General features: G+C 42.9%; 1 protein-coding gene across 4 annotated transcripts in view; it reads left to right on the top strand.

Annotated features, from left to right (window-relative positions):
* SPIDR (scaffold protein involved in DNA repair) overlaps positions 1–26,256 on the top strand; it is a 451,973-nt gene that overhangs the window by 122,433 nt on the left and 303,284 nt on the right. For 3 of the 4 annotated variants that reach the window (XM_044294548.1, XM_044294549.1, XM_044294546.1), the window contains one exon: positions 21,247–21,482. In XM_044294548.1, the coding sequence (XP_044150483.1) occupies positions 21,247–21,482 (236 nt within the window). Of the gene's footprint in view, positions 1–8,408; positions 8,502–21,246; positions 21,483–26,256 lie in introns of those variants that run through there. The other variant, XM_044294550.1, reaches the window with a different exon arrangement.

The raw sequence follows: 26,256 nt of genomic DNA, 5'->3' as shown, positions 1-26,256 counted from the left end.
GGCCATCATTGACACCCTCAAGCAAGAGGGTAAGACACAGAAAGAAATTTCTGAACGAATAGGCTGTTCCCAGAGTGCTGTATCAAGGCACCTCAGTGGGAAGTCTGTGGGAAGGAAAAAGTGTGGCAGAAAACGCTGCACAACGAGAAGAGGTGACCGGACCCTGAGGAAGATTGTGGAGAAGGACCGATTCCAGACCTTGGGGGACCTGCGGAAGCAGTGGACTGAGTCTGGAGTAGAAACATCCAGAGCCACCGTGTACAGGCGTGTGCAGGAAATGGGCTACAGGTGCCGCATTCCCCAGGTCAAGCCACTTTTGAACCAGAAACAGCGGCAGAAGCGCCTGACCTGGGCTACAGAGAAGCAGCACTGGACTGTTGCTCAGTGGTCCAAAGTACTTTTTTCGGATGAAAGCAAATTTTGCATGTCATTCGGAAATCAAGGTGCCAGAGTCTGGAGGAAGACTGGGGAGAGGGAAATGCCAAAATGCCTGAAGTCCAGTGTCAAGTACCCACAGTCAGTGATGGTCTGGGGTGCCATTTCAGCTGCTGGTGTTGGTCCACTGTGTTTTATCAAGGGCAGGGTCAATGCAGCTAGCTATGGAGATGAAGATTTCATTTTTCAGCACGACCTGGCACCTGCTCACAGTGCCAAAACCACTGGTAAATGGTTTACTGACCATGGTATTACTGTGCTCAATTGGCCTGCCAACTCTCCTGACCTGAACCCCATAGAGAATCTGTGAGATATTGGGAAGAGAGAGTTGAGAGACGCAAGACCCAACACTCTGGATGAGCTTAAGGCCGCTATCGAAGCATCCTGGGCCTCCATAACACCTCAGCAGTGCCACAGGCTGATTGCCTCCATGCCACGCCGCATTGAAGCAGTCATTTCTGCAAAAGGATTCCCGACCAAGTATTGAGTGCATAACTGAACATAATTATTTGAAGGTTGACTTTTTTTGTATTAAAAACACTTTTCTTTTATTGGTCGGATGAAATATGCTAATTTTTTGAGATAGGAAATTTGGGTTTTCATGAGCTGTATGCCAGAATAATCAATATTAAAACAATAAAAGGCTTGAACTACTTCAGTTGTGTGTAATGAATCTAAAATATATGAAAGTCTAATGTTTATCAGTACATTACAGAAAATAATGAACTTTATCACAATATGCTAATTCTTTGAGAAGGACCTGTATGTGCATGTTTGCTCGTTGTTCTTATTCGGTGCATAGACATTGGCCTTTTTCTGTGTGATTTATTGTCTCAGTACAAACTGTTTTTGTGTGTAGAAGATTTGCATGTTTCTATCCAGAAATAAAAAGTGCAAACTACATTGTGCTGGGATAGGCTGGCGCATTGTACAGAACTAGCACTTTTACCACAGTATCCTCATTTCTTCATAGATTGCAAGCTCTTTCAAGTAGGGCCTGCATTCCTCTTATTTCTACTATTAGTTTGCTAGTCTGTGATGTCGGACTTTATTTCTATATTTACCCTCTGAAATGAAAGCGTTGGTAGATATATTGGTGCTATACAAAAAGGATTATTAATTTTATCACGCTCCCCAATATATCATCCTTGAACTAAGTGTAATACTAAACAAAGAGAACATTGATATTGTAATACTAAACAAAGAGAACATTGATATTATATATAAAAAAAATAATACATTGTTGGAACTCTTTGACGTCTATTATTGATGTGAAATTTGATCCCAGTCAATGAATAAAGGGAACCTGTCACCATGAAAATGTGAAATAATCTGCAGGCAGCAGTTTATAGAGCAGGAAGAGCTGAGCAGATTGATATATAGTTATATGGGAAAAGAATCAGTATAGCCTGTATTTTATTCATTAAAATTTCTGCTCATTCCGAGCTTTCAAGTCAAGAACACGGTCCTATCAGTGATTGACAGCTATTTCTGTATACACAGAGGGAAGGCTATCAATCACTGATAGGACTGTCTCCTTGACATCAAAGCCCAGAAAGAGCATGGATTTAAATGAAACAAAGCGCGCACTTCCCAGGCAGGAAAGCCTTTCCCTCGCTGAGATCATGGAAGAAGTTCCATAGTAGTAATAGGCCAGAAACTATGCAAGGCTTCTAGGCCTATTACTGGTATATTCCAAAGCAGGCCTGCAGGTGGCAGAAATGCATTGGAGTATACTGATTCTCATAATCTGAAATGCATAAAATGTCATTACTTAAAGGGAACCTGTCACCGGGATTTTGTGTATAGAGCTGAGGACATGGGTTGCTAGATGGCCGCTAGCACATCCGCAATGCCCAGTCCCCATAGCTCTGTGTGCTTTTATTGTGTAAAAAACCTGATTTGATACATATGCAAATTAACCTGAGATGAGTCCTGTATGTGAGATGAGTCAGGGACAGGACTCATCTCAGGTTAATTTGCATATGTATCAAATCTGTTTTTTTACACAATAAAAGCACACAGAGCTATGGGGACTGGGCATTGCAGATGTGCTAGCGGCCATCTAGCAACCCATGTCCTCAGCTCTATACACAAAATCCCGGTGACAGGTTCCCTTTAATACCAGGGGCGGATTGAGAACTTAAAGTGGCCCTGGAAAAAATAACTTAACGTGGCCCCATATTGTAGGTTGGTCCAAACTGACAGAAGTAGGCGGTATCAGTTATACTGTACTGCTGAACAAAATACTGTTCCAACAGCACCAAATACCACAGTGCAGCACAAAATACTGCCGCCCGCGCCACAGTATGAAACTGTATCATCATCCCGAGGAAGGCGATAAAGTTGAATTCAGGAGGGCACCTATGACTGCTGGCCAGCATAAGTGCCTGATGCTCCTACATTAATTAATGCTGAAAGTATAATATCTTTATTACCTGGCTGGCGAATATGAGGAGGGCTTGGGCGGCCCTGGGCATGGGTCCGTCTTCAAATTTCCCTGTAGGGTCTATGGCCAATCTGCCCCTGCTTAATCATAGGTATCGCCACATCCAAAAACACACATGCTTTTAAAATAATTTTTTTTTTTATCCGATATGACGAACAGCATAGTGAAAAAAAATAAAGCCAATTTCGCAGTTTTTTCCATCATCCTCAAAATATTTTATAAAAAGTGATCAAGAATTCACAGTATCAAAAACTACAGATCGTCCCACATAATTTGAACCCTCACACAGCTCCAATGACTTAGGGCTCTTTCACACTTGCGTTGTCCGGATCCGGCGTGTACTCCATTTGCCGGAATTACACGCCGGATCCGGAAAAACGCAAGTGAACTGAAAGCATTTGAAGACGGATCCATCTTCAAAATGCGTTCAGTGTTACTATGGCAGCCAGGATGCTATTAAAGTCCTGGTTGCCGTAATAGTGGGGAGCAGGGGAGCAGTATGCTTACAGTCCGTGCGGCTCCCGGTGCCCTCCAGAATGACGTCAGAGCGCCCCATGCGCATGGATGACGTGCCATGTGATCACCTCATCCATGCGAGTGGGGCGCCCTGACGTCACTCTGGAGCCCCCCGGGAGCCGCACGGACGGTAAGTATGCTGCTCCCCCGCTCCCCACTACTACTATGGCAACCAGGACTTTAGCGTCCCGGCAGCCATGGTAACCATTCAGAAAAAGCTAAACGTCGGATCCGGCAATGCGCCGAAACGACGTTTAGCTTAAGGCCGGATCCGGATCAATGCCTTTCAATGGGCATTAATTCCGGATCCGGCCTTGCGGCAAGTGTTCAGGATTTTTGGCCGGAGCAAAAAGCGCAGCATGCTGCAGTATTTTCTCCGGCCAAAAAACGTTCCGTTATGGAACTGAAGACATCCTGATGCATCCTGAATGGATTTCTCTCCATTCAGAATGCATTAGGATAAAACTGATCAGGATTCTTCCGGCATAGAGCCCCGACGACTGAACTCTATGCCGGAAGAAAAGAACGCAGGTGTGAAAGAGCCCTTAACTATAAAAAAAAAATGTTACGGGGGTCAGAATATGGTGATGACAAGAAAAAAAAAATATATTTTCAAAAGTTTTTTTTTCAGTATTAAAATACAAGAAAATCGATATATAAATGTGGTATCATTGCAGTTGTGCTGACCCGGATAATGAAGGGCATTGGTCAGTTTTACCGCATAGTGAATGCTGTAAAAACAAAACCCATAAAACCATGGTGGAATTGTATTTTTTTCCAATTACACCCAGTTTAGAAAAAAATTTGCAGCAACCCAATACACCTTAATGCAATATTAAATGGCACCATTTTCCTTCAAAAAACAAGCCATACATCTATGTGAATGAAAAAAAAAAATGACAGTTATGGTTCCAAGAAGGCAAGGAATAAAAAATGAAAACACAGGAACAGAAAATCGCCATGTCAGGAAGGGGTTAAAGAGTAACTGAACTTTTAATTAACTTTTTGGAAAAATGTCCCTAATGTCATAATAATCCTTTTTTGTAATGTACTTTATTAATGCATTTTGAATTTTTAATAAAGATACCCCCCCCCCCCTATAAAGAGCACCTTTCCCTGTGCGCTTAAAATCCACTTTTCTGTACACTGCTGACTGCTCAGCGGTTTACGTAGTACGGGCTCAGCGGTTTACGTACCCATGTGCTATGCCAACATTTAGTAAACCTCTGTGGGGCACAAGCAGCAATGTGTGCTCCTGCCTGCCCCATTCATAAACTGTACTGCCCGTAGTCCATACACCGCTGAGATGTGAGCGGTGTACAGAAAAGTGGATTTTAAGCACACAGGGAAAGGTACACTTTAGGGGAGATATCTTTTATTTAAAATTCAAAATGCTTTAATACAATACAAAACACAAAGTATTATTATGACATTAGGGACATGCTTGCAAAAAGCTAATTGATAGTTTAGTTACTCTTTTGCAGTTCAATTTATGCAGATTAATAAAGATCATGTAAGGACATTAGAAAATAGACCTGTGGGAAATGTATATCTCTCATTTAAACAATGCCATGGACAATGGCTTTGCCCCACCTTGGAATTTAATATTTGCTAGCTGCAGTCAATGCAGTGTTTTTGCACATAAGGAAATGTATGGTTGATGACACAGTTCACTGTGAAGTCTGCAGTGCATTGCACAGTAAGCCAAGGAGTGGTTGGTACTTGGGGTAAAACTGAGGATACTTCTTTTTGTTTCTTGTACTTAGTAAATGATAAATAAGCTCTTTAGCAGGTGAGTTGTTCTAGATATTTGAAGAAACTTGATAACCTGGGAATTTCCAAGCCAGAACAATAAGTTGCCAAACATGTACATTACTGAAGGGTCACAACCTCACTGAGAGCTGGACTAACAGCTATGAAGCATGAGCTATTTGTATCCACCATTAAAGAGGACCAGTCACCACAAAATGCAATGAAACCTGCAGGCAGCATGTTATAGAGCAGGAGGAGATGAGCAGATTTATATCGAGTTTTGTTGGTAACAATTCAGTAAAACTTTTATTTTTTACATATATCTTTGTATTTTCTAACTTTAGACCACCTCTCTTAACATCTCCTGGGGCACTTGGGAGGTGTTATCTGTCATTGACCGCATCCTCTGTGTAAGGCCTTATGCACACAGCCATACCATGCTTTGCGGTCCGCAAATCGCAGATACCGGCCTTGTGCGTTCTCCCTTTTGCGGAACGGAAGGTCTGGCCCTCATTAGAGCTGTCCTATCCTTGTTCGGGATACAGTGCTGTCCGCATCCTTTGCAGCCCCATTGAAGTGAATGGGTCTACATCCGAGCTTCCAAAAATGCCACTTGGATGCGGACCCAAACAACATTCATGTGCATGAGGGCTAAGTGTGTATACAGAGAAAGCTGTTAATCCCAGATAGCTGTTCATCAGGACGGTCTTAAGTTGAGATAAAGCAGATATAAATTTATAAACAAGCTTTGCTGAATCATTTCCCACAAATCTATATCACTATCTATCTATACATACACAATGTTTTAGGCAGGTGTGGGGAAATAAAAGTAAGAATGCTTACAAAAATAGAAGTGTTAGGCTACTTTCACACTTGCGGCAGAGTGATCCAGCATGCCGGATCCGGCAAAACGTATGCCAACTGATGGCATTTGTAAGACTGATCAGGATCCTGATCAGTCTTAAAAATGCCTGATCAGTCAGAAAAATGCATTGAAATGTCAGATCCGTCTTTCCGGGGTCATCCGGCAAAACGGATCCGGCATTTATTTTTTTCGGTCTGCGCATGTGCAGACTGGAATGCCGGATGCGGCATTCCGGTATTTTGAATGCCGGATCCAGCACGAATACATTCCTATGGAAAAAAAAATGGCGGATCCGGCATTCAGGTAAGTCTTCAGTTTTTTTTCCGTTGGAGATAAAACCGTAGCATGCTTCGGTTTTCTCTTTTGCCTGATCAGTCAAAATGACTGAACTGAAGACATCCTGATGCAAACTGAACGGATTACTCTCCATTCAGAATGCATGGGGATATGCCTAATCAGTTCTTTTCCGGCATTGAGCCCTTTTGACGGAACTCCTGGCTGGAAAAGAAAAACGCTAGTGTGAAAGTACCCTTAATAGTTTATTTTTCAGCAAAAAGTCACTTATTATTCACTTATTGTGTTAGACTATTTATTCCTGTATCCCAAAATCCACTGTCAAACAATATTCGCTTTTATGTCCACACCAGCCTTTGATCTCCTTAGCATCAAAGACCTTTGTTTGACCATGACCCTGTCTCTGGTTGTCCTTCCCTGGACTACTTTTGGTAGGTAGTAACCACTACTTGCCAGGAACACCCCACGAGACCTGCTGTTTGGGAAATGATCGGACCCAGTTGTACAGCCATCCAACACATTAAGGGCTCATTTACACGGCCGTTGTTTTTGTGTGCATCTACATTTTTTGCGGGTTGGATGCGGACTTATTCACTTCATTGACGCTGCAAAAGATGTGGACAGCACACCATGTGCTTTCCGCATCCTTATGTCTGTTCCATGGCACCCACAAAAAAATAGAACATGTCTTATTCTTGTCTGTATTACAGGCAAGGATAAGACTGTTCTATAGAGGCTGGACATTCCTTTCTGCAAAATGCGGACTCCACATGCCTGGTATAACTGTTTGGCAGATCCGCAATTTGCGGTCTGCAAATGCAGCAATGGCCGTGCGCATTTGCCCTAACTTTAAAAACTGTTAACTTGCAGCCTAAGGGCTTATGCACACGGCTGTAACCAATTTTGTGGTTCGCTAAATATGGATAACAGCCATGTGCGTTCCGCATTTTATGGAACATCTGGCCCATAATAGAATGGTCCTCTTCTTGTCCGTAATAAGGGCAAGAATAGGACATATACTATTTTTTTGCAGTTGCCATGGAACGGACATACTGATGCGGACAGCACACGGTCTGCTGTCTGGATTTTTTGCGGCCCCATTAAAGTGAATAGGTCCACATCTGACCTGCAAAACAATTTGGTTCTGATGCGGACAAAAGATACATTTGTGTGTATGAGCTCTAAAACTGTATATCCCACTTTGTTGAAAGAAAATGGTGATATGCAGAGGTGAACATAGTAATCGTTTTGCATTGCAATTTATCTGTGTCTTCTTTTGGTATCACAGAAAATGGCTAATAGTGGAGCAGTTACTTTGATTTACACCTGGAATGCACATAATTTATGGCCGAGGGCCTGCAATGCCATTCCGTGGCCTCCTATCATCTGGACACTGAATTGCTTGTCTTTGTGCGGTTGCCCACATGTAGCCAAAAAGGTGAGGAGTGGCACACAGCTCAGGAGCAGGGTGGAGTGCTATGATGCGCAGTGTAGTCCTCAATGGGTCTCCCATAAATCAGGAGAATGGGGTCCCATGACCCCTGTTTCACACTCAAGAAAAGAATTTATGAATTATCGGTCGCTGTCTGTATATGTGACTTCTTCCATTGTATTTTTTGTGCCAAGATGTCACCCCATCTCCATAATCTACAATGGAGAGTCTCAAATGTATGCATGGTCCCCCCTCTATAGAGTGTTGATTGGGGAAAAATCAGTCCCCATTTTCCCCATAGAGGGGAGCCCTGAAGTGAAGCCCGCACCTCAGATTTATAGCATGAATGTTGCATAAAATGTGGAAGACAAGTGTTGATTTCCATTGTTATCCATTAAATATATTGGCCTAGATGTAAATTTTGCATTCTCTGGATTGTACTTGAGAGTTAAGGGAAAATTCCATAACAAATAAAAAAAATCATTGATTACAAGGGTTAATGTTATCATGCATTGCACACTCCATAGTTCCAGACATTCGCCCTTCTGAGATTTTTATCCAGGTTATTTACTTATTGTGGGTGTGCACGCAGCATGGGCTGTTGTTCATCCCGTTTGGCTTCTGTGTCTATTCTTGCTGGTGTGTGTTCCAGCGGTCATGTGACTCACATGGCCGTGAGTCACTTTTGCCAAAACGCGGTACAGAGTGAGAGGGACAGATCCTGGGGATGTCTGCATGACACTATCACAAATCTGGAGGTAGCTATTCTTCTATATGATTGGTGACTTACTGGGATGACGCAGCCCCCAGACAAAGGTGTTTCCAAATCACAGGTGGGGGTTGCGGTGTTCCCGGAGTAATCCACACATTGAGGATGGGTCTGTGCCTTTGATTTATGGCTTAGTTTCTCTCTGTAGGCCCGTCATTTTTTCACTAGTTATTGCATCATACTTTATAGGTTGTTATAATACATTGTTGATGGTCCCATGCTATGATTGTAGAAGACGGTGTATTACAGTTTAGGAGAACACATTTGTGCAACTTCAAAGTTGATTTAAATCCTCATTACGTTTTAGCTGTGTGGGCTCCTGGGTTGCTCCTTTGTTTTTAGTGGGACTCATTTATATGATTGTCTATATTTTTTTAAAATATTTATGGGGATCAATAAATCATTTATTATTTTTAGTTTTTTTTTGGGCTGGAATGACTCTTCCTATTTGATAATTATGTCCTTATAGAGTCTTTCCATTTAGTAGAGCAGTACTAGGTGCTGGCACATTGCATAAACACTTGTTTACACCCCTTTTATCTGTGTACTCTACAGTTTTTTGTATGTACGACACATTTCGGTTCTTTAAAGGGCATCTGTCAGCAGATTTGTACCTATGAAACTGTTTGACCTGTTACATGTGCACTTGGAAGCTGAGGGACCTGTGTTGGTCCCATGTTCATATGTGCCCACACTGCTGCAAAAATGTTTGTTTTAATGAATGCAAATTAGCCTCTAAGAGCGACGAGGGCGTTGCTGTTCCTTCTAGATGCTCAGCTCTTTCTGTAACTGCAGCGCCCTCTCCACTTTGATTAACAGGGCCAGGCAAGCGTAATCACATTTATATTGCCTGGCCCGGTCAATCAAAAGTGCAGAGGGAGCAACAGTTGCAGAGAGAGTAGAACCCTTGTTGCTCCTAGAGGCTCATTTGCATATATTAAAACATAATTTTTCTCATCTGTGCGGGCACATATGAACATGGGACCAACACAGATGCCTTCAGCTGCCAAGCGCTTAAACCCTTAAAGATGGCGTCAGCTCAGAAGCTGAGTGGGTGCCATAGAACACAAGTGCCTGCTGTTTTACACAACAGACACATGGAGATGAAGTCTGTGATCAGTGATAACAGCATCTTGGAGGTCTTTCCCGGATAGTGATGTGCACTTGGATCTCGAATGACTCCCCTGTGCTGAGATCAGAGGAGCTGTCCGTTTGTTGTGGCAGCCTCATGCCTTCTACAGACTCCTGCCACAGCAATGTTCCTAGGAACATAGTGAGTCTCCAGTAGTAGACTGCAGTTCATTGCAGTCTATGGCAGAAGTGATCTCATGTTCAAGTCCCCTAGGGGGGACTTAAAAAAAGGTTTTTAAAAACATAAAAAATATGTAAAGATTAAATCACTCCTTTTCACCTTGGCGCGGTGCTCGGGCTCAGACATGTCCTCCACAGTAGGATATGTTGGCTAATCTCTCAATTTTAACATCAGTTTGAGGGTTTAGTAAGACCGCAGAGTGCACCTGTCTTTGCAAATGTTATTATATTGGTTATCACATCCACATAATTGCTATCTTGTGTAGGATGTCTATTGTGGTCCGCTGCAGGCATCCTTCACTGTATGCATTGTTGCTGTCGATCGCCATTAGCAACAGGCTACAAGTGCAGGATTTGCTCCCCTGTATACACATGCACAACTGCATATGGGTTTGAGCACTTCCTGCCTGTTTAACACCACACCATTTTTTCTGTCGGTTTAAAAAAGTAAAAAAAATTAAAAAAATATTCAAAGTTTAAATCGCCTCCCTTTCCAGTTTTACATATTGTGGGGAGGGGGGTTGCACTGGTAGACACTTGGTAGCTGTGCAGGAAGCAGACAGTTCAATTTAAGTGTTTTTATTTCACACTTAGATATTCCAACAAAAGCATAGCCTTAAGGGCTCATGCACACAAAAGTTTTTTGCGTTCAGTATACTGGTCATTTTATTAAGTTCAGTATGTGTTACTTATACTGAACCATTCATTTCAATGGGTCAGCAAAAAAAAAAGAAAAAACTGAAGTGTCTCCGTGTGCATGCTGTTTCCGTTTTAAGATAGAACATGTCCTATTATTGCCCGCAAATCACGTTCCGTGGCTCCATTAAAGTCAATGGGTCTGCAAAAAAAAACAAAAAAAAAAAACACATACGGAATGTACTCCGTATGTCTTCCGTATCCTTTCCATTTTTGCGGAACCATGTATTGGAAATTTTATGCCCAGCCAAATTTTTTCTATGTAATTACTGTATATGCCATACGGAAAAAACAGAATGGAATCGGAAACACTACTGAAACAAAATAATGGAAAAACCGCCTGCAAAACACTGAAAAAGACATACGGTCATGTGCATGAACCCTAAAAAATAGGCATAAACAAACAAAACCCTTCTCGGCTGAGCCAGTACCTAATACAACACGACAGTCCCTTACTATATGTGGGACCAGCTGCTCGGCCCACAGGTACAAATGGTAAGTATTGTGTGGCATATACAATACCGTCTGTAGTTCAGCAGTCAGCTTCTCCAGGTATGGCCACACTGCTCAGCTCTACACTGAGCTTTAGATTAGGCCCTAATGACCCATGTGACTCTCAGCTGTGGGCTACGAAAGCCCAGGACCGAAGCCCGGGTGGAGTGAGCGTCCTACTGCCAACCTCACTCACTCCAGTATAAGCAGGTCCCAGTACATATTTTACAATCTGTCGATGTTAGCTATGGCACACCCAAGGCTTACCACATACAGTTTAACCATTTTAAAGGCAGATATCGGTTCTCCAAAACCATGCCCTTCTCACAATATAAAAATATATAAAAATAAAAAATAGACAAAACCGGTATCGCCACATCGGAATATGTCTCAACTTTTAAAATATAAGAATATTTTTCCTGCGCAGTGTACACCATAACTGAAATATAAAAAAAATAAACACAGGGTTTGCTATTTTGGTCACCTTATCCCCCCCCTTCCCCCCAAGAAAAATAATAATAATTGAATAACAGTGATCAAAAGTTGTATGCACCTCAAAAATGGTACCAACAAAAACAGCATTTCATCCCACACAAAAAACAAGCCCTCATACAGCTCTGTAGACAGAAATATAAATTTATAGATTTAGTCGGTTACCGGTAAATGGTTTTCCAGGAGTCCGACATGACAGCACCCACTGGAGGAAGTCCTATTGGATCTCTGTATTGATAGGAAGCGTGAGAGGTTAAAACTGCCTGAAGGACCTTATGACCAAACGCCAGATCCTGGTTGGCAAGAGAATCTAGTCTATGATGTTTAACAAAGGTAGAAAAACTGGACCATGTAGCGGCCCTGCATATTTGTTCAACTGAAGCCTCCACTTTTTCTACCCACGAAGTCGCCACAGCTCTGGTGGAGTGGGCTTTTATGGATAAAGGGCAAGTAAGTTCTTTCAGCACGTAAGACTCGCGAACCGTGTCTCTGATCCAACAGGCTAAAATCTGTTTTGAGGCCTTGTTGCCACTGTTCTTTCCTCCAAACACGATAAAGAGGTTCTGCAATCTTCTCCAAGAAGCTGTTCTCTATAAGTAGGCCAGCATAGCTCTTCTTACATCTAAACAGTGAAATTTTTCTTCCTGTGCATTTTTGGGGGAGGCACAAAAGGAGGGAAGAATTATTTCCTGATTTTTTTATTTTTATTTTTTATTTTTTTTTATGGAATGGGGATACCATTTTTGGTAAAAAGGATGGGTCTAATTTTAATATGACTCGATCATCCAAAATCTTTAAGAATGGTTCCCTGATGGAGAGGGCCTGAATTTCTCCTATTCTGTGTGCTGTGGTTATCGCTAGAAGAAAGATTGTTTTAAGAGAAAGCAACTTGTCTGATAACTGCTCAATTGGTTCAAAGGGGGAATTACATAGACCTTCTAAGACTATATTTAGGTCCCAAGGTGGTACTGTCTGCCTAATAGTGGGTCTCATTCTGGAAATAGATTGAATAAATCTCCTAATCCACCTGTGGTCTGCTAAAGAGGTGTCTAAAAAACAACTCAAGGCTGAAGTTTGGACCTTAAGAGTACTGGGTTTTAGGCCCAAATCGAACCCCGTCTGTAAAAAGTCCAGAATGCAGCCTATAGATGGGACTGAGACCCCTGGATGTGAATCTGACAGCCATGTGGTAAATTTCTTCCATATTTTTAAATATATGGCTGAGGTTACGGGCTTGCGGCTTTGTTGTAAGGTTGAAATTACCTTATCTGACAGGCCCTTTCTTTTTAGGATCTGCCTTTCAGGATCCAAGCTGTTAACCTCAGCTTCTCGAGGTTCGGATGTTCCAGGGGCCCCTGCAAGAGAAGGTCCTTCCTTCCCGGAAGAGTTATTGGATCCCTTATAAGCAATTCCTTCAACAGAGGGAACCAGGCTCTCTTCGGCCAGGCAGGAGCTATAAGAATAAGGGTCATTGAGCATGTTCTTAGCTTTTTCAGGACCAATGGGATCAGGGGAAATGGAGGAAAGGCGTACGCCAGGTCCATGTCCCAGTCCTGGGACAAGGCGTCTACCCCTAGCGGTTTGTCTCTCGGATTTAGAGAGAGAAAAATAATTCAACTGGGTGTTCTTTCTTGACGCAAATATGTCTACTTTTGGGAACCCCCACTGGTGGCAGATCTGTAGAAAGACTTCCCGGTTTAGGGACCATTCACCTGAGTCGTGACTGTGTATGCTCAGGAAGTCTGCAGTGGAGTTTTCTGCTCCTCTTAGGTGAACTGCAGATACTGAGAGAACTTCCTTCTCTGCCCAGCAAAATATTTGGTTTGTCAAAGCCTGTAGATGAGGGTTCCTGGTTCCCCCCCTGAAGTTTTAGGTAACAAACCGTTTTCACATTGTCTGACAGGATTCTGATATGGTGGTTGGAGAGAATGTGCTCTGCCTTCTTCAGAGTCTCCCATACCACCTTCAGTTCTCTGAAGTTTGAGGATCTGCGACTGTCCAGGTTGGACCATTTGCCCGGAAAGTAATGATCTTTCAGATGGGCTCCCCAACCCCACTGGCTCGCGTCCGTGGTAAGGACTATGGCCGGTGAAGGATTCCAGGCGACTCCTTTCCTTAAATTTTCTGGGTTGGTCCACCGGGATAGAGAAACAAGACTTTGCCTTGATAGCACTATCTTTGAATTCAAGGAATGATGATCCCTGTCCCATATCGCCAGGATTGCGTTCTGTAAGATCCTGGAATGGAACTGAGCCCACGGAACTACCAAGATAAACAATGTCATTAGGCCCAGGACCTGCATAGCCTCCCTCAGTGTATGGACCCTTATTTTTTGAAAGGTTTCTATCTTTTCCCGCTTTGTCCTTGGAAGAAAGGAATATTGTTTCTCTGAGTCTAAGAGAACCCCCAGGAACTGTTTCCTGATACTTGGTACTAGGTCCGATTTGGCGTAATTTATTATCCAGCCCAGATCTTTGAAAAGGGCTGTGGTCTGTTGGACACTGCTTTCTAGACTCTGCCTCGTCTCTGCAATAAGAAGGAAATCGTCCAGGTACGGAATAATTCTTATTTGCTGCTGCCTTAGGTATGCCACCACTTCTGTGATTACCTTTGTGAAAATGCGAGGTGCAGAGGATATCCCAAAGGGAAGACACTTAAACTGGTAGTGAAGAATTGTTCCCTTCTGGTTGATCACAAACCTGAGATATTGTTGGTATAGTGTATGAATTGGGATGTGATAGTAGGCTTCCTTTAAGTCCATGGTACATAAGAGATCCCCTACCGAAATTAGTGGGATTGATGACTTTATGGATTCCATCTTGAATCTGTGGTATGCCAACGACTTGTTCAGGGATTTCAGGTTGATAATCGTCCTGAAGGTTCCATCCGGTTTATTTTTTAGAAAAAGCCTTAAATAATGGCCCAAGCATCTCTGATCCTCTGGGACCTGAACTATAGCATTTCGTTTTATTAACTTCTGTAAGTCCAGACACAATTGATTTTGTTGATCTGCTGATTGGAATTTTGTAATGAGAAATTCTATTTTCACTCCTTCCCGGATGGTGTTGAGGATCCACTGATTCTGGGTGATCCGGGTCCAGGATTCCCAGAATAAGCGGAGTCTGCCCCCAACTGGCCTGATATCATTGTTTGCTTGAGCTAGAGTTTGGGTTGAAGAGGAAACCGCTACCTCTTCCTCCTTTGGGGTAACTCCATCTACCTGTCTTACCTTTCCCCCTCTCTGAGGTTGTAAACTGTTTTAAGGGCTTACGAAAGGGCTGCGATTTCTTTACTTTCTCCTCTGGGAATCCCTTCTTTTTATCCGCCGCACTTTCTAGAATGTAGTCGAGGACTTGTCCAAAGAGATACGCTCCAGTAAAGGGGATTGCACAGAGTTTATTCTTAGAGGCAATGTCCCCTGTCCAGGATTTGAGCCAGAGGGCTCGTCTTGCCGTATTTGTGAGTGCGTCATTCTATGCTGCGAACCGTATTGATTCTGCACAGGCATCTGCCATAAATGATGCTGCCAACTTCAATAAAGGTAAGGATTCCAAAATTTCCTCCCTAAATGTCTTCATCTTAAGATTATTTTCTATCTGATCTAGCCATAGACACATGGCGCGGGACACTGAGGTGGCTGCAATATTTGTATTTATGGTGACTGCAGAAGATTCCCAGGCCTTCTTCAGAAGCCCATCCTTTTTCCGATCCATGGGATCTTTTAACTTGAGGAATCTTCAAACAGTATGGACGTCTTCTTCACCACCTTGGCCACCTGAATGTCGGTATCTCGTCCCAAAGTTTTGTCTCTTCTGGGTTAAAGATCAGCCTGCTCTTAAATTCCCTAGGCACATAAAGCTTCTTGTCACCCTCTTCCCATTCATCCTTGATTAGATCTCGCAGGTTAGAATTCACAGGAAAGAGTTTCCTCTTCCTGGCTCTTAAACCGCCGAACATCTCGTCCTGCACCGTACGCGTCTGTTCTTCTTCTTCTACCGCCATGGTTTGTCTAACCGTTGTTAGCAGTGAATCCAAATGCTCTGTAGAGAACAGATATCTTCTTGGTTCTTCCACCAAGGAAGGGGGATGGTCTTCCTCCAATTCGTCCGAAAGGTACCCCGGGTTCTTCCTCGGAATCCGAGTCTAACTGTACTCTGGCTCGTTTGGAAGGTGGGGAAGAGGGGACCGGAAGGGAAGGGGGCTGACTCATTCCTGCCGCCTGTACTTCTTCCCTCACTATGGCTCTTAGTTCCGCCAAAAAGGAAGGTTGTTCCTCCTTTAGGATTTTCGCTAAACAATCTGTGCATAAGGGTTTCTTATATGACTCTGCCAGCTTCCTAGTGCAGGTTCCGCACTTTTTCGTTTTTTTCTTGGAGTCACCATGCGGTCTGTGTCCCGTCTCCTTTTCCACCTTAAAGACAAGGGGGAGATGGAGATATATAACAGGGCAAGCAGGAGCTAATCCTAGGGGGAGGACACTACTTTCAATACCCTGGACGAGGGGGTCAGCAGAAGCATCTTGCTTACTCGACACCCGGGCCTCCATGATGCAACCAGCCTGCAGCTTAAACATCATCTTTTTAAAAGGACTTACCACCTTGTCCCTGCCCTCGTCGCCGCTCGGATCCGCCTCCTCTTCCGGGGGACTCATTCAAAGAAGAGTCGACTCCTCATGCGAGGCCTCCAGTAATTTTATAGTAGACACAAAGAAAAATATTTTTCCCCCACCAGGAGCAAAACAGTAACAATGCAGTTAAATGACAAGAATTTGCTCGTCAGTGTAATTATAATTGCTAATGTATTAGTTTTGGTACATTATTTTAGTGTATTTTCTCCGGAGCTGATTCATGGAAAAATTTGAACACGTAAGACATCACTTCATACTCATATGTATTGTGTTTTTCTCTTTACCAAAAAAGGGGAAAGTCTAGGAATAAGCTATACATTTATGATCCTAACATCTGTGCAGCAGTAGTTTTCTGTCATGCATGAATGCATTAAATGAGTCTTGAATACAGAGGCTTTACTTTTTTTATCCTGGAATTTCAGTGGAGTTGGAGCTGGAAATTCCTTTAAACTGAGGTTCAAGTATTTACGAAAGGTAATATTTAGAATATATTGCAACAGAAGATTAAATTAGGTTTTAGATAAATAGTTTTAAAATAAGTCAATAAAAAAGGTACAGTGGGTTTGTTTTCCAGGAATAAAATAGTCCGGAATGTGCTGATGTAAAAATGTATTATTTTTTTTTTTTCATTTAATGCTGTGGATGAGTTTTTCAGTATTAGATTGGTGGGTGTCCGACTCCTGGCACCCCCACATTCAGCCAGTGCCAAAAACAGTATAGACAGAGCATGAAGCATGATGCTCCGTCCACTGTAGTGACCATGCCAACAATCTGCGGCTTAGCTCGCATTCCCAACGTGATATTGATGACCTATCTGGAGGATAAATCGTCAATATCTTAAAGAGTAGAATCCCTTTTTACTTTAGAATATAACTTTTACTATATTCTAATCTAGTTAGCGGCAACTGAAAGTCGCAGTAAGGATACTCTGTTTTGTCTATGTTGCGTGGCCATTAAAAGTGCAGCCCAACTAAACAATGCAGTCCTAATTGGATAATTTGAGCCTGCTATGACCACAATGCTCGTGGCACAGGTGCCCCATGTGGTCGTACCCTAGTAATGGAACTTTATTGGTCATTAGCTGATTCTGTTCTATGCGATCTCTTTGTGACTTTAACATCATTTTTGTTATTCACATATCGTGCTATTATATTATTATTATATACAAAGAATTTATTTATAAGGAATGCACTATTTTAGTCATTGCTCAAATAGTCTAATTTCCTTACAAATTTACTGTAGTACAGTAAAATGTCAATTATTTTGCTGTACATCCAAGTATACAATAAACCAAACTGAAATATTATAAAAATAAGAAGTGTTAAGTAATACTGTACATGATTCTTTTATAGATAGATTCCACTCGCATGCAATATAAGGCTACTTTCACACTGGCGTTTTGGTTTCCGTTTGTGAGATCCGTTTCAGGGCTCTCACAAGCGGTAAAAAACAGATCAGTTTTGCCCTAATGCTTTCTGAATGGATAAGCATTTGTTCAGAATGCATCAGTTTGCCTCCATTCCGCTCTGGAGGCGGACAACAAAATGCTGCTTGCAGCTTTTTGGTGTCCGTCTGACGATGCGGAGGCAAACTGATCCATCCTGACACGCAATGTAAGTCAATGGGGACGGATCCGTTTTCACTAACACAATATGGCACAACAGAAAACGGATCCGTCCTCTATGGACTTTCAATGGTTTTCAAGATGGATCTGTTTTAGCAATGTTACAGATAATACAAACTGATCTGTTCTGAACGGATGCATGCGGTTGTATTATCTGAACGGAAGCGTTTGTGCAGATCCATGACGGAGCCGTACCAAATGCAAGTGTGAAAGTAGCCTAAAATATCCTATGTATTGTGAGGATTTGCTCTGGTAGGCAGGGTAAGCGGACGCAGTACAGAGGCAAAACGTTCGTAAATCAAAATGTCAGTGTTTAGTCACAAAAGGTAAAAGAAAAACAACTCATAACAGTCTTGGTGTTAATTCACACAACGAAAAGTCCATATAACAGACACGTCACCTTGCTAGCCGTTTTATCCCCGGCAGTCCACAGCAGGCTTTAGGGGACTGTTTCCCAGCATACAGCCTTCATGCGGCTCTGAACCTTCCAGCACAGCACCATGCTTCAGATCCCAAGACAGAGACCCAGATTCTGAGCCCAGCTGCCTATTTAAAGGACAGCCAGGTGCTGCCAAAACCAAGACCGGCACTTAAATGCCGGTCCGGTACTTGATCTAACCTGGTTGGAAATCAGCCCAGCCACCCATGTTGGGAGGAAAATACCTGCCTGCCCAAACAAAATCCCTTGCTATGTCACAGTATAGATTAAAAAAAGGGTTCTGGCCCTTGTATAGACTTAGTTTTGACAACTACGCATGGGAACTGGTATGGTTGTACAGTGGTCATCCAGCATACAATATTATTTGGTTCCAAGACAACCACTGTATGTTGGAGACATAACTCTAATGTAAAACTAGCAACTGGTTCTGAAGCGCCCAAAATGTTAATCCAAAAAAAGGATGATTGAAGAAAAACAAATGCAGAAATAATGCAGATAAACTGTATCCCGACACTGTACCTTAGACTTTGCCAGTGTGTGTGTTTTTTTTTGTTTGTTTTTTTATAAAAAAGACCCACTAATCCCTGTGGACTACGAGCTGGTGAATGAGCTAGGCTGTAGCTGCTGTATGACCTGTGACCTTGTGGGGCAGTGCTGAGGGTGTACACTGAATAATGTACTGGGGCCTAAGAGATATGAGAGCTGCTGATACTGTATGTACAGTTGCAAGAAAAAGTATGTGAACAGTTTGAAATGATATGGATTTCTGCACAAATTGGTCACAGTCTGCTTAAACTAATAACACACAAAGAATTAAATGTTACCATGTTTTTATTGAACGCACCATGTAAACATTCACAGTGCAGGTGGAAAAAGTATGTGAACCCCTAGACTAATGACCTCTCCAAGAGCTAATTGGAGTGGGGTGTCAGCCAACTGGAGTCCAATCAATGAGATGAGATTGGAGGTGTTGGTTACAGCTGCCCTGCCCTATAAAAAACACACACCAGTTCTGGGTTTGCTTTTCACAAGAAGCATTGCATGATGTGAATGATGCCTCGCACAAAAGAGCTCTCAGAAGACCTACGATTAAGAATTGTTGACTTGCATAAAGCTGGAAAGGGTTATAAAATTGTCTCCAAAAGCCTTGCTGTTCATCAGTCCACGGTAAGACAAATTGTCTATAAATGGAGAAAGTTCAGCACGGCTGCTACTTTCCCTAGGAGTGGCCGTCCTGTAAAGATGACTGCAAGAGCACAGCACAGACTGCTCAATGAGGTGAAGAAAAATCCTAGAGTGTCAGCTAAAGACTTACAAAAGTCTCTGGCATATGCTAACATCCCTGTTAGTGAATCTACGATACGTAAAACACTAAACAAGAATGGATTTCATGGGAAGATACCACAGAGGAAGCCACTGCTGTCCAAAAAAACATTGCTGCATGTTTACAGTTTGCACAAGAGCTCCTGGATGTTCCACAGCAGTGCTGGCAAAATATTCTGTGGACAGATGAAACCAAAGTTGAGTTGTTTGGAAGAAACACACTATGTGTGGAGAAAGAGGCACAGCACACCAACATCAAAACCTCATCCCAACTGTGAAGTATGGTGGCGGGGGCATCATGGTTTGGGGCTGTTTTGCTGTGTCAGGGCCTGGACAGATTGCTATCATCGAAGGAAAAATAAATTCCCAAGTATATGAAGACATTTTGCAGGAGAACTTAAGGCCATCTGTCCACCAGCTGAAGCTCAACAGAAGATGGGTGTTGCAACAGAGCAATGACCCAAAGCATAGAAATAAATCAACAGCAGAATGGCTTAAACAGAACAAAATACGCCTTCTGGAGTGGCCCAGTCAGAGTCCTGACCTCAACCCGATTGGGATGCTGTGGCATGACCTCAAGAAAGCAATTCACACCAGACATCCCAAGAATATTGCTAAACTGAAACAGTTCTGTAAAGAGGAATGGTCAAGAATTACTCCTGACCGTTGTGCACGTCTGATCTGCAACTACAGGAAACATTTGGTTGCAGTTATTGAGGTTCAACCAGTTATTAAATCCAAGGGTTCACATACTTTTTCCACCTGCACTGTGAATGTTTACATGGTGTGTTCAATAAAAACATGGTAACATTTAATTCTTTGTGTGTTATTAGTTTAAGCAGACTGTGATTGCCTATTGTTGTGACTATGACCAATTTGTGCAGATATCCATATCATTCCAAAGGGTTCACATACTTTTTCTTGCAACTGTACATTGCTAACAGTTTTCATACTTGCCACCCTTGGTGTTTTACACTTGCCATTATTGTAGCCCTCAGTGTCTCACACTTGCACTACTGTAAAGCTTGATGTTACAGTAGCAGGTATATTGGTGGTAGAAGAACCCAGATGTAAGCACTGATTGGCTCTTGTGACAAAGTAGATCAGGCGTATACTGTCTGTGCATGGCATATGCCAACTGGACCAATTGCAGGGTTATTCAAAATGTCTTTTAATTGATTATTGTTATAGATTTTTTTTATAACCAGTGTATTGACTAAATCAGGTCTTTTTCTTATATTTCTGCACTTTATTTTGGTAAATGTAAAGTTTTAGATTTCAGTGTCTCTACTAACACTTTAATCCAGATTTACTAAGGCTAGTTTTTTTTAACTAAAATGTGTCAGCAGGCAGTGACGGTAGAAGAACAGCCTGCTGGTGTTCATCGTATCTGGCAAAGTTGGATACTACCCTTCCCCGCTGGAGCCCTTTGACTATAATCACACCTGGTGGGAATTCAGCTTGTTCCAGTCATTAGTGCCGGGGAGCAGTGAGTACAAGCGGTGTTAGCAACGCTGTACTCGCCTCTCCCCCAACTTCTGCATATTAGTGAGCACTTTTATAATGAAAGTGCTTACTAGTATTCACTTTAAAAGATGCACTGCCTTTTCTCCCTCACTTTTGAGGTAAAAAAGTTAATCTTATAAGGCGAAGGATACAGTAACTTTGGTTGATACAATTACCTTATTTTAGCTTTCCATACGTTGACATTCTTTATTTTTATTTTTTAGGCTGTGGATATTATTGAATATTCTTCTGATGATCCTCCTGATGAACCTACTATTCCAGTTACCAGGGCAGAGGATAGTAGGCCAGTAGGTGATGAAAATGGCATGCACTCTTGTGGGAAATCAGCAAGTGATTGGTTGAAAACTGCACAGGTTCTGCTCCAAACACCAGAAAAGAAAGCAGATGTGAACTTTAAGACTCCAGAGGACTCTGCCAAGAAGAAAAAACGTTTTCTTAGGTACACTGAGTTTTTCTTTTAGAAATCTCTCATTTTCAATTATTTTACTATATGAGAAATATTAATGACTTAGATAAAAATGTTATACTACCCTTTAATACCTTGAGCTGTTCAGAAATGTTCAACATTATAATTTATCTTTTCTTTTTATCATAGCTTGTTGTTAAATACTAGGTTCTCATTTATATGCATCTTTAGGCCTAGTTCGCACTTTAGTGACTTGGTCAGTGACTTCAGTGATTGTGAGCCAAAACTGGGTTCGGGTCAGAAACACAAAACAAGTGCAAATCATTCCATTGCACTTTATATCTATGTAGTCTTCACTCCTGGTTTTGGCTCACAATCATTGATGAAAATCACTGATCAAGCACTGACCAAATTACTGAAGTGTGATCATGCCTCTGATAAAAAACTTTCCATGCATCAGTAGTAGAAGTGAAGATAAGAAACTTTGTAATATATCTTATTAGAATACTTAGACTAATTCCACCTGCTGAATGGTTTACGTATTCAAATTCGCTGCTAAAATCTGTCTCCAAAGAAAAGGCTTTAGGTCGTGTTTGCTCTCTTCTTCCTTCTTTTATATCTTGAATAATTTTAGAAGTACACTTTAAAATATCTAAAATATCAAGGGTTCTAACAGCAGCAGTCGTACATCTTTGACCTTGCTTTATCTGCATAATGGACGTTGGCGTGTGAGGCGCGAAACATCAGAGAATAAAAACCCTGCAACCAACACAAAATGTTGGTGGCAGCGTTATGGTCTGGGGAATGTTTTGGTGGCATTCTCTGTGTCTAGTCATCCTTGTGGAATGCACTCTCAACCGATTTGGTTATAAATCCATCCTTGTAGATCATGTACACCCATATACAGTATACTGATTGTCTTCTCTGGGGCAGATGGGATCTCCAGTAGGACAGTGCAACATGTCACATGGCTAGAGATGTCCGACATTGGTTGGAAGAGCATGACTAAGACTTTCAAGTACTATCCTGGCTCCCTAATTCCCCAGACATGAACTCATTTATTTGTCTGTGGGACCACCCCGATCGACGTGTTCGCTCGATGGATTCTCCCCACGCACCCTCCAGCAGCTGTGGGATACACTGTAGTCACCATGCAGGGGTGCACCACCAATGGGGCGAGGTGAGGCGATTGCCTCAGGCGGCGCCAGGTTGGGGCAAATGGGGGACAGCAGAAGGGCCATGAGTGCATCCATTGTGGAAATACTCATCTCTGCATATTCAACTGCATTGCTGTTCTCAGGACAGCGATACAGTTGAATGCTGTGGCAGGGCACCGGAGCGATGTCTCCTGCCCACCATTCCCTCTAATAGACTTTAGTTCTAATTCATATCCAGAGGCCGGTGTCATTATCATACTGCCTGAGCCGGGCTGCATACAGCTCAGGGCACCTTTTTCAGTTTTCGCCTCAGGCAGCACAAAGGCTAGGTGCACCCCTGTCACCATGGCACCAGATACCTGTGACAAACTACCAGGACCTTATTGAACCTCAACCCTTCTAGCCGCTGTCCATGCTGCACACTGCAGTTATTCTGGATATGAGATGGTGGTCATAATAATGGATTAATAAAAAATCTAAAATTTCACATGGACTTAGAGTAACAAAATGTTTTAATACATTTTTGTTACCAACCATCACTGCAGCATTTCCCTAATTTAAGCATTGTGGCAGAGTGGCCAGAAAGAAGCCTCTTCTCAGTAAAAGGCACATGAAAGTTTGCAGAAAAGAACCCACAGAGTCTCAGACTGTGAGAAACAAGATTCTCTGGTCTCTTGAAGCCAAGATTCTTAGTGTTTTGTTTGGAGGAAACCAAGCACTGCCAAATAAATTTGCTACAGTGAAGCATGGTGGTGGCAGCATCATGCTGTGGGGTGTTTTTCAGCAGCTGGGACAGGGACTCGGGTCAGAGCTGAGGGAAAGCTGAATGAAACAAAGTATAAAGATATTAATATTTATAATGATAGTAATAAAGAAATTAATGAATACCTGATCCAGTGTGCTCTGGACCTTAGAATGGGCTGAAGATTTACCTTTCAACAAGACATTGACCCTAAGTACACAGCCAAGACAACTGAGGAATGGCTTAGAAAATCTCTGGAGAGACCTGAAAATGGCTGTCCAACGACTGTCCTCTTCCAACTGGACAAAGCTTGAGAAGATCTGCAGAAAATAATGGCACAAAATCCAGGTGTGCAAACCTTGTGGCATCATACCCAAGAAGACTGGAGGCTGTAATCGCTGCCAAAGGTGCTCAACTAAAGGGTCTGAATACTTATGTCAGTGCAATGCAATTCAATGCAATATTTTAGTTTTTCCTTTTCAACAAATTATCAAAGATTTTGAGCATTGCTTTTTATTTTAAGACAAGGCCGCAAAATGTGAAAAGAGGTGAAAGGGTCTGAAGACTGTCTTTTATATGTCATATTTCACCATAAGATGCACTTTTTCACCCCGAAAAGTAGAGGGAAAAATGGTAATGCGTCTTATGAAGCGAATACTTAGCACTTCCATTATGAAAGTGTTCACTAGTACATAGTAGGCTTCACGTAGTGCCTTGAAGCATAGGTGTCTCCAGTAATTGTCATTTGTGGCATGAATTCTAGTAATAAAACGCCTTCTGTATCCAAAATATTATTGCCATGATCATTCCAGCTGACTGCTGCTCACACTATTTTTTGGGGAGTTGGTGACCCCTTGTGCTCCCACTGCATTAACTCTTGTTTGATCTCAGGATCATGGTGGTGGGCCCATGTTTCATCATTTGAAATAATTTGAGAAAAGAAGCCTCTTGGATTTTCTGTAAGCATTTCTAAATTCTCTTGGCTAAGTTGCTGGGGACATGTTTTTTGCTCAGGTGCCCACATTTTTGGCACTCACTGGGAACTGACCTTTGACGTCATCAAAACATCATGAATGATGCTGGAAGCTGTAACACTGTTTAATTTTTGAGCTATAACACTGACTTTTGAAAATGCTTTGACAGGTCTCCCTGAACGGTGGTCATCTTCACTTTTCCCTACCAATTTAAACTGCTTGACCTAAAACTTGGTAGTAGGAAGGTGCATCATCACATATACAGCAATCACCCTTTCATGGATTTCTTTACCCTTCTTTTCTTCCTTTGTATGTAATAAAATCACAGAATGAGTGTCACGGCTGGCGGTGGGGGAAACCCCCAGCCGTGCGGTGCCAGGAGATGGTAGGGTTACCCCTTGGCCGGGACCACAGAGTTAGGGAGCAGGTCACCTCCTATTGCGTCCCTAACGCTGACCCTGTCTTCTATCTGTATGAGCCGACCTTGGTGGTAGGAGGACTCATACGCCGGAACCTTAAAGTCCCTACGAGCCCTCAAGTCGGCCCTGTACTAGGGGACAGAGTGAGACGACCTGCTCCTCCTAGGCACGGGGGAGCAGGAGTCTCCACGGCCAAGCAACACAGGGGAATACAATAACAGACTTATGGCAGTGACAGGCAAATGGGACCAACACATCACTCACCTGCCACAGACAACAAACCCTGGATCCCATGTGCAGGTGCTGCAGTTCAGACACCAACGAACACAGCACACACCAGACATCCCACAGGAACCCAGGACCACAAGCTGCACTAACATAAAACCCCACACACACCTAAATAACACCGTGAAACATAGAAATTCCCGACAGAGGTTTATGACCAGAAGGATGGTCCCCACCAGGCAGATGGAGGAGACAGGAGGCTGCTCCAGCCAGCATGGCTGAGAGCAACCTACTGAACCCAACCAGGGACTGAGGCTTTATAGGCCAAGTGGCCACACCCCACGGTCAGACACACCCAGTGACTCTCAGACACACTGGGAAGGGAATTAACCCTTCCAACACCACAGAAGGGAAGGGAAGACAGCAACTTAAAGGAACAGTGTCCACACACAACAAACACACTGTGCCTACCAATAAAAGGCACACCTAAAGGAGAGGTTGCCAGGTGCAACCGCATGCCTACCGCAGCAAGCTGCCTAACACCACTCAGGCAGCACTGCTGCCACATATCCAATGTTGCCAGCGGCAACCACAACTAGACCGCAGGCAACTGCATGGGGCCACAAGAAGTCACGACCAAGGGTCGTGACAATGAGACTCCAAATCCCTCACTTTCTTTGTAGACCCGCACTGTACTGCACTTGCCATTCTGTCCCTTCAAGTGCTTTCATCAGACTGCTACTGTGTGTGTTGCATGTCCAGATATTTGATTCTGATCATAGGGAGCAGGTAGAGATCCTGCCTTCCTGGCTGCCGCCATCAGCGCTTCTTTGGTATGAAAGAAATGTACACACGCCAGTACATCTCTTGGAGAAGTGTCTGGAAGGTGTTTCGGGCATTGAACTTTGTGCGCTCTGTCTAGAATGAGGTCATGGAATGAAAGGCCTGGCAATCAATTAGCTTATTGTGAGAAGTGGCGAAGTCACCCATTTTAGATTCCACATGACTGACTCTTTTATCAATATCCTCTACTGCGGACTGGAGTGGGAGGATGAGAGAGGACATGTCTTTTTGCAAAGATTTACTAAATAGGACTAGCATGTCCTTTAACAGGTTTCCAGATGCAGGCTGATCGTTGGTAGGGAGCGCTTGTATGGTGAGTATGGTGTGATTGCTCACCTCAGTGGCTACCAAGGACTGCGACCTCACGCTTGGTAGGTGCTTCTCATAAGCAGAGGAGGGAGATGGCGCGTCCGTAATGTTGCGTTCTCCTGGGCTCGGTAGCAGGAA

The sequence above is a fragment of the Bufo gargarizans genome, chromosome 5 (genome assembly GCF_014858855.1).
Source record: "Bufo gargarizans isolate SCDJY-AF-19 chromosome 5, ASM1485885v1, whole genome shotgun sequence".
Taxonomy (NCBI): domain Eukaryota; kingdom Metazoa; phylum Chordata; class Amphibia; order Anura; family Bufonidae; genus Bufo; species Bufo gargarizans.
Note: the sequence above shows the minus strand (reverse complement) of the source record. Positions and strands in the feature narration are given on the sequence as shown.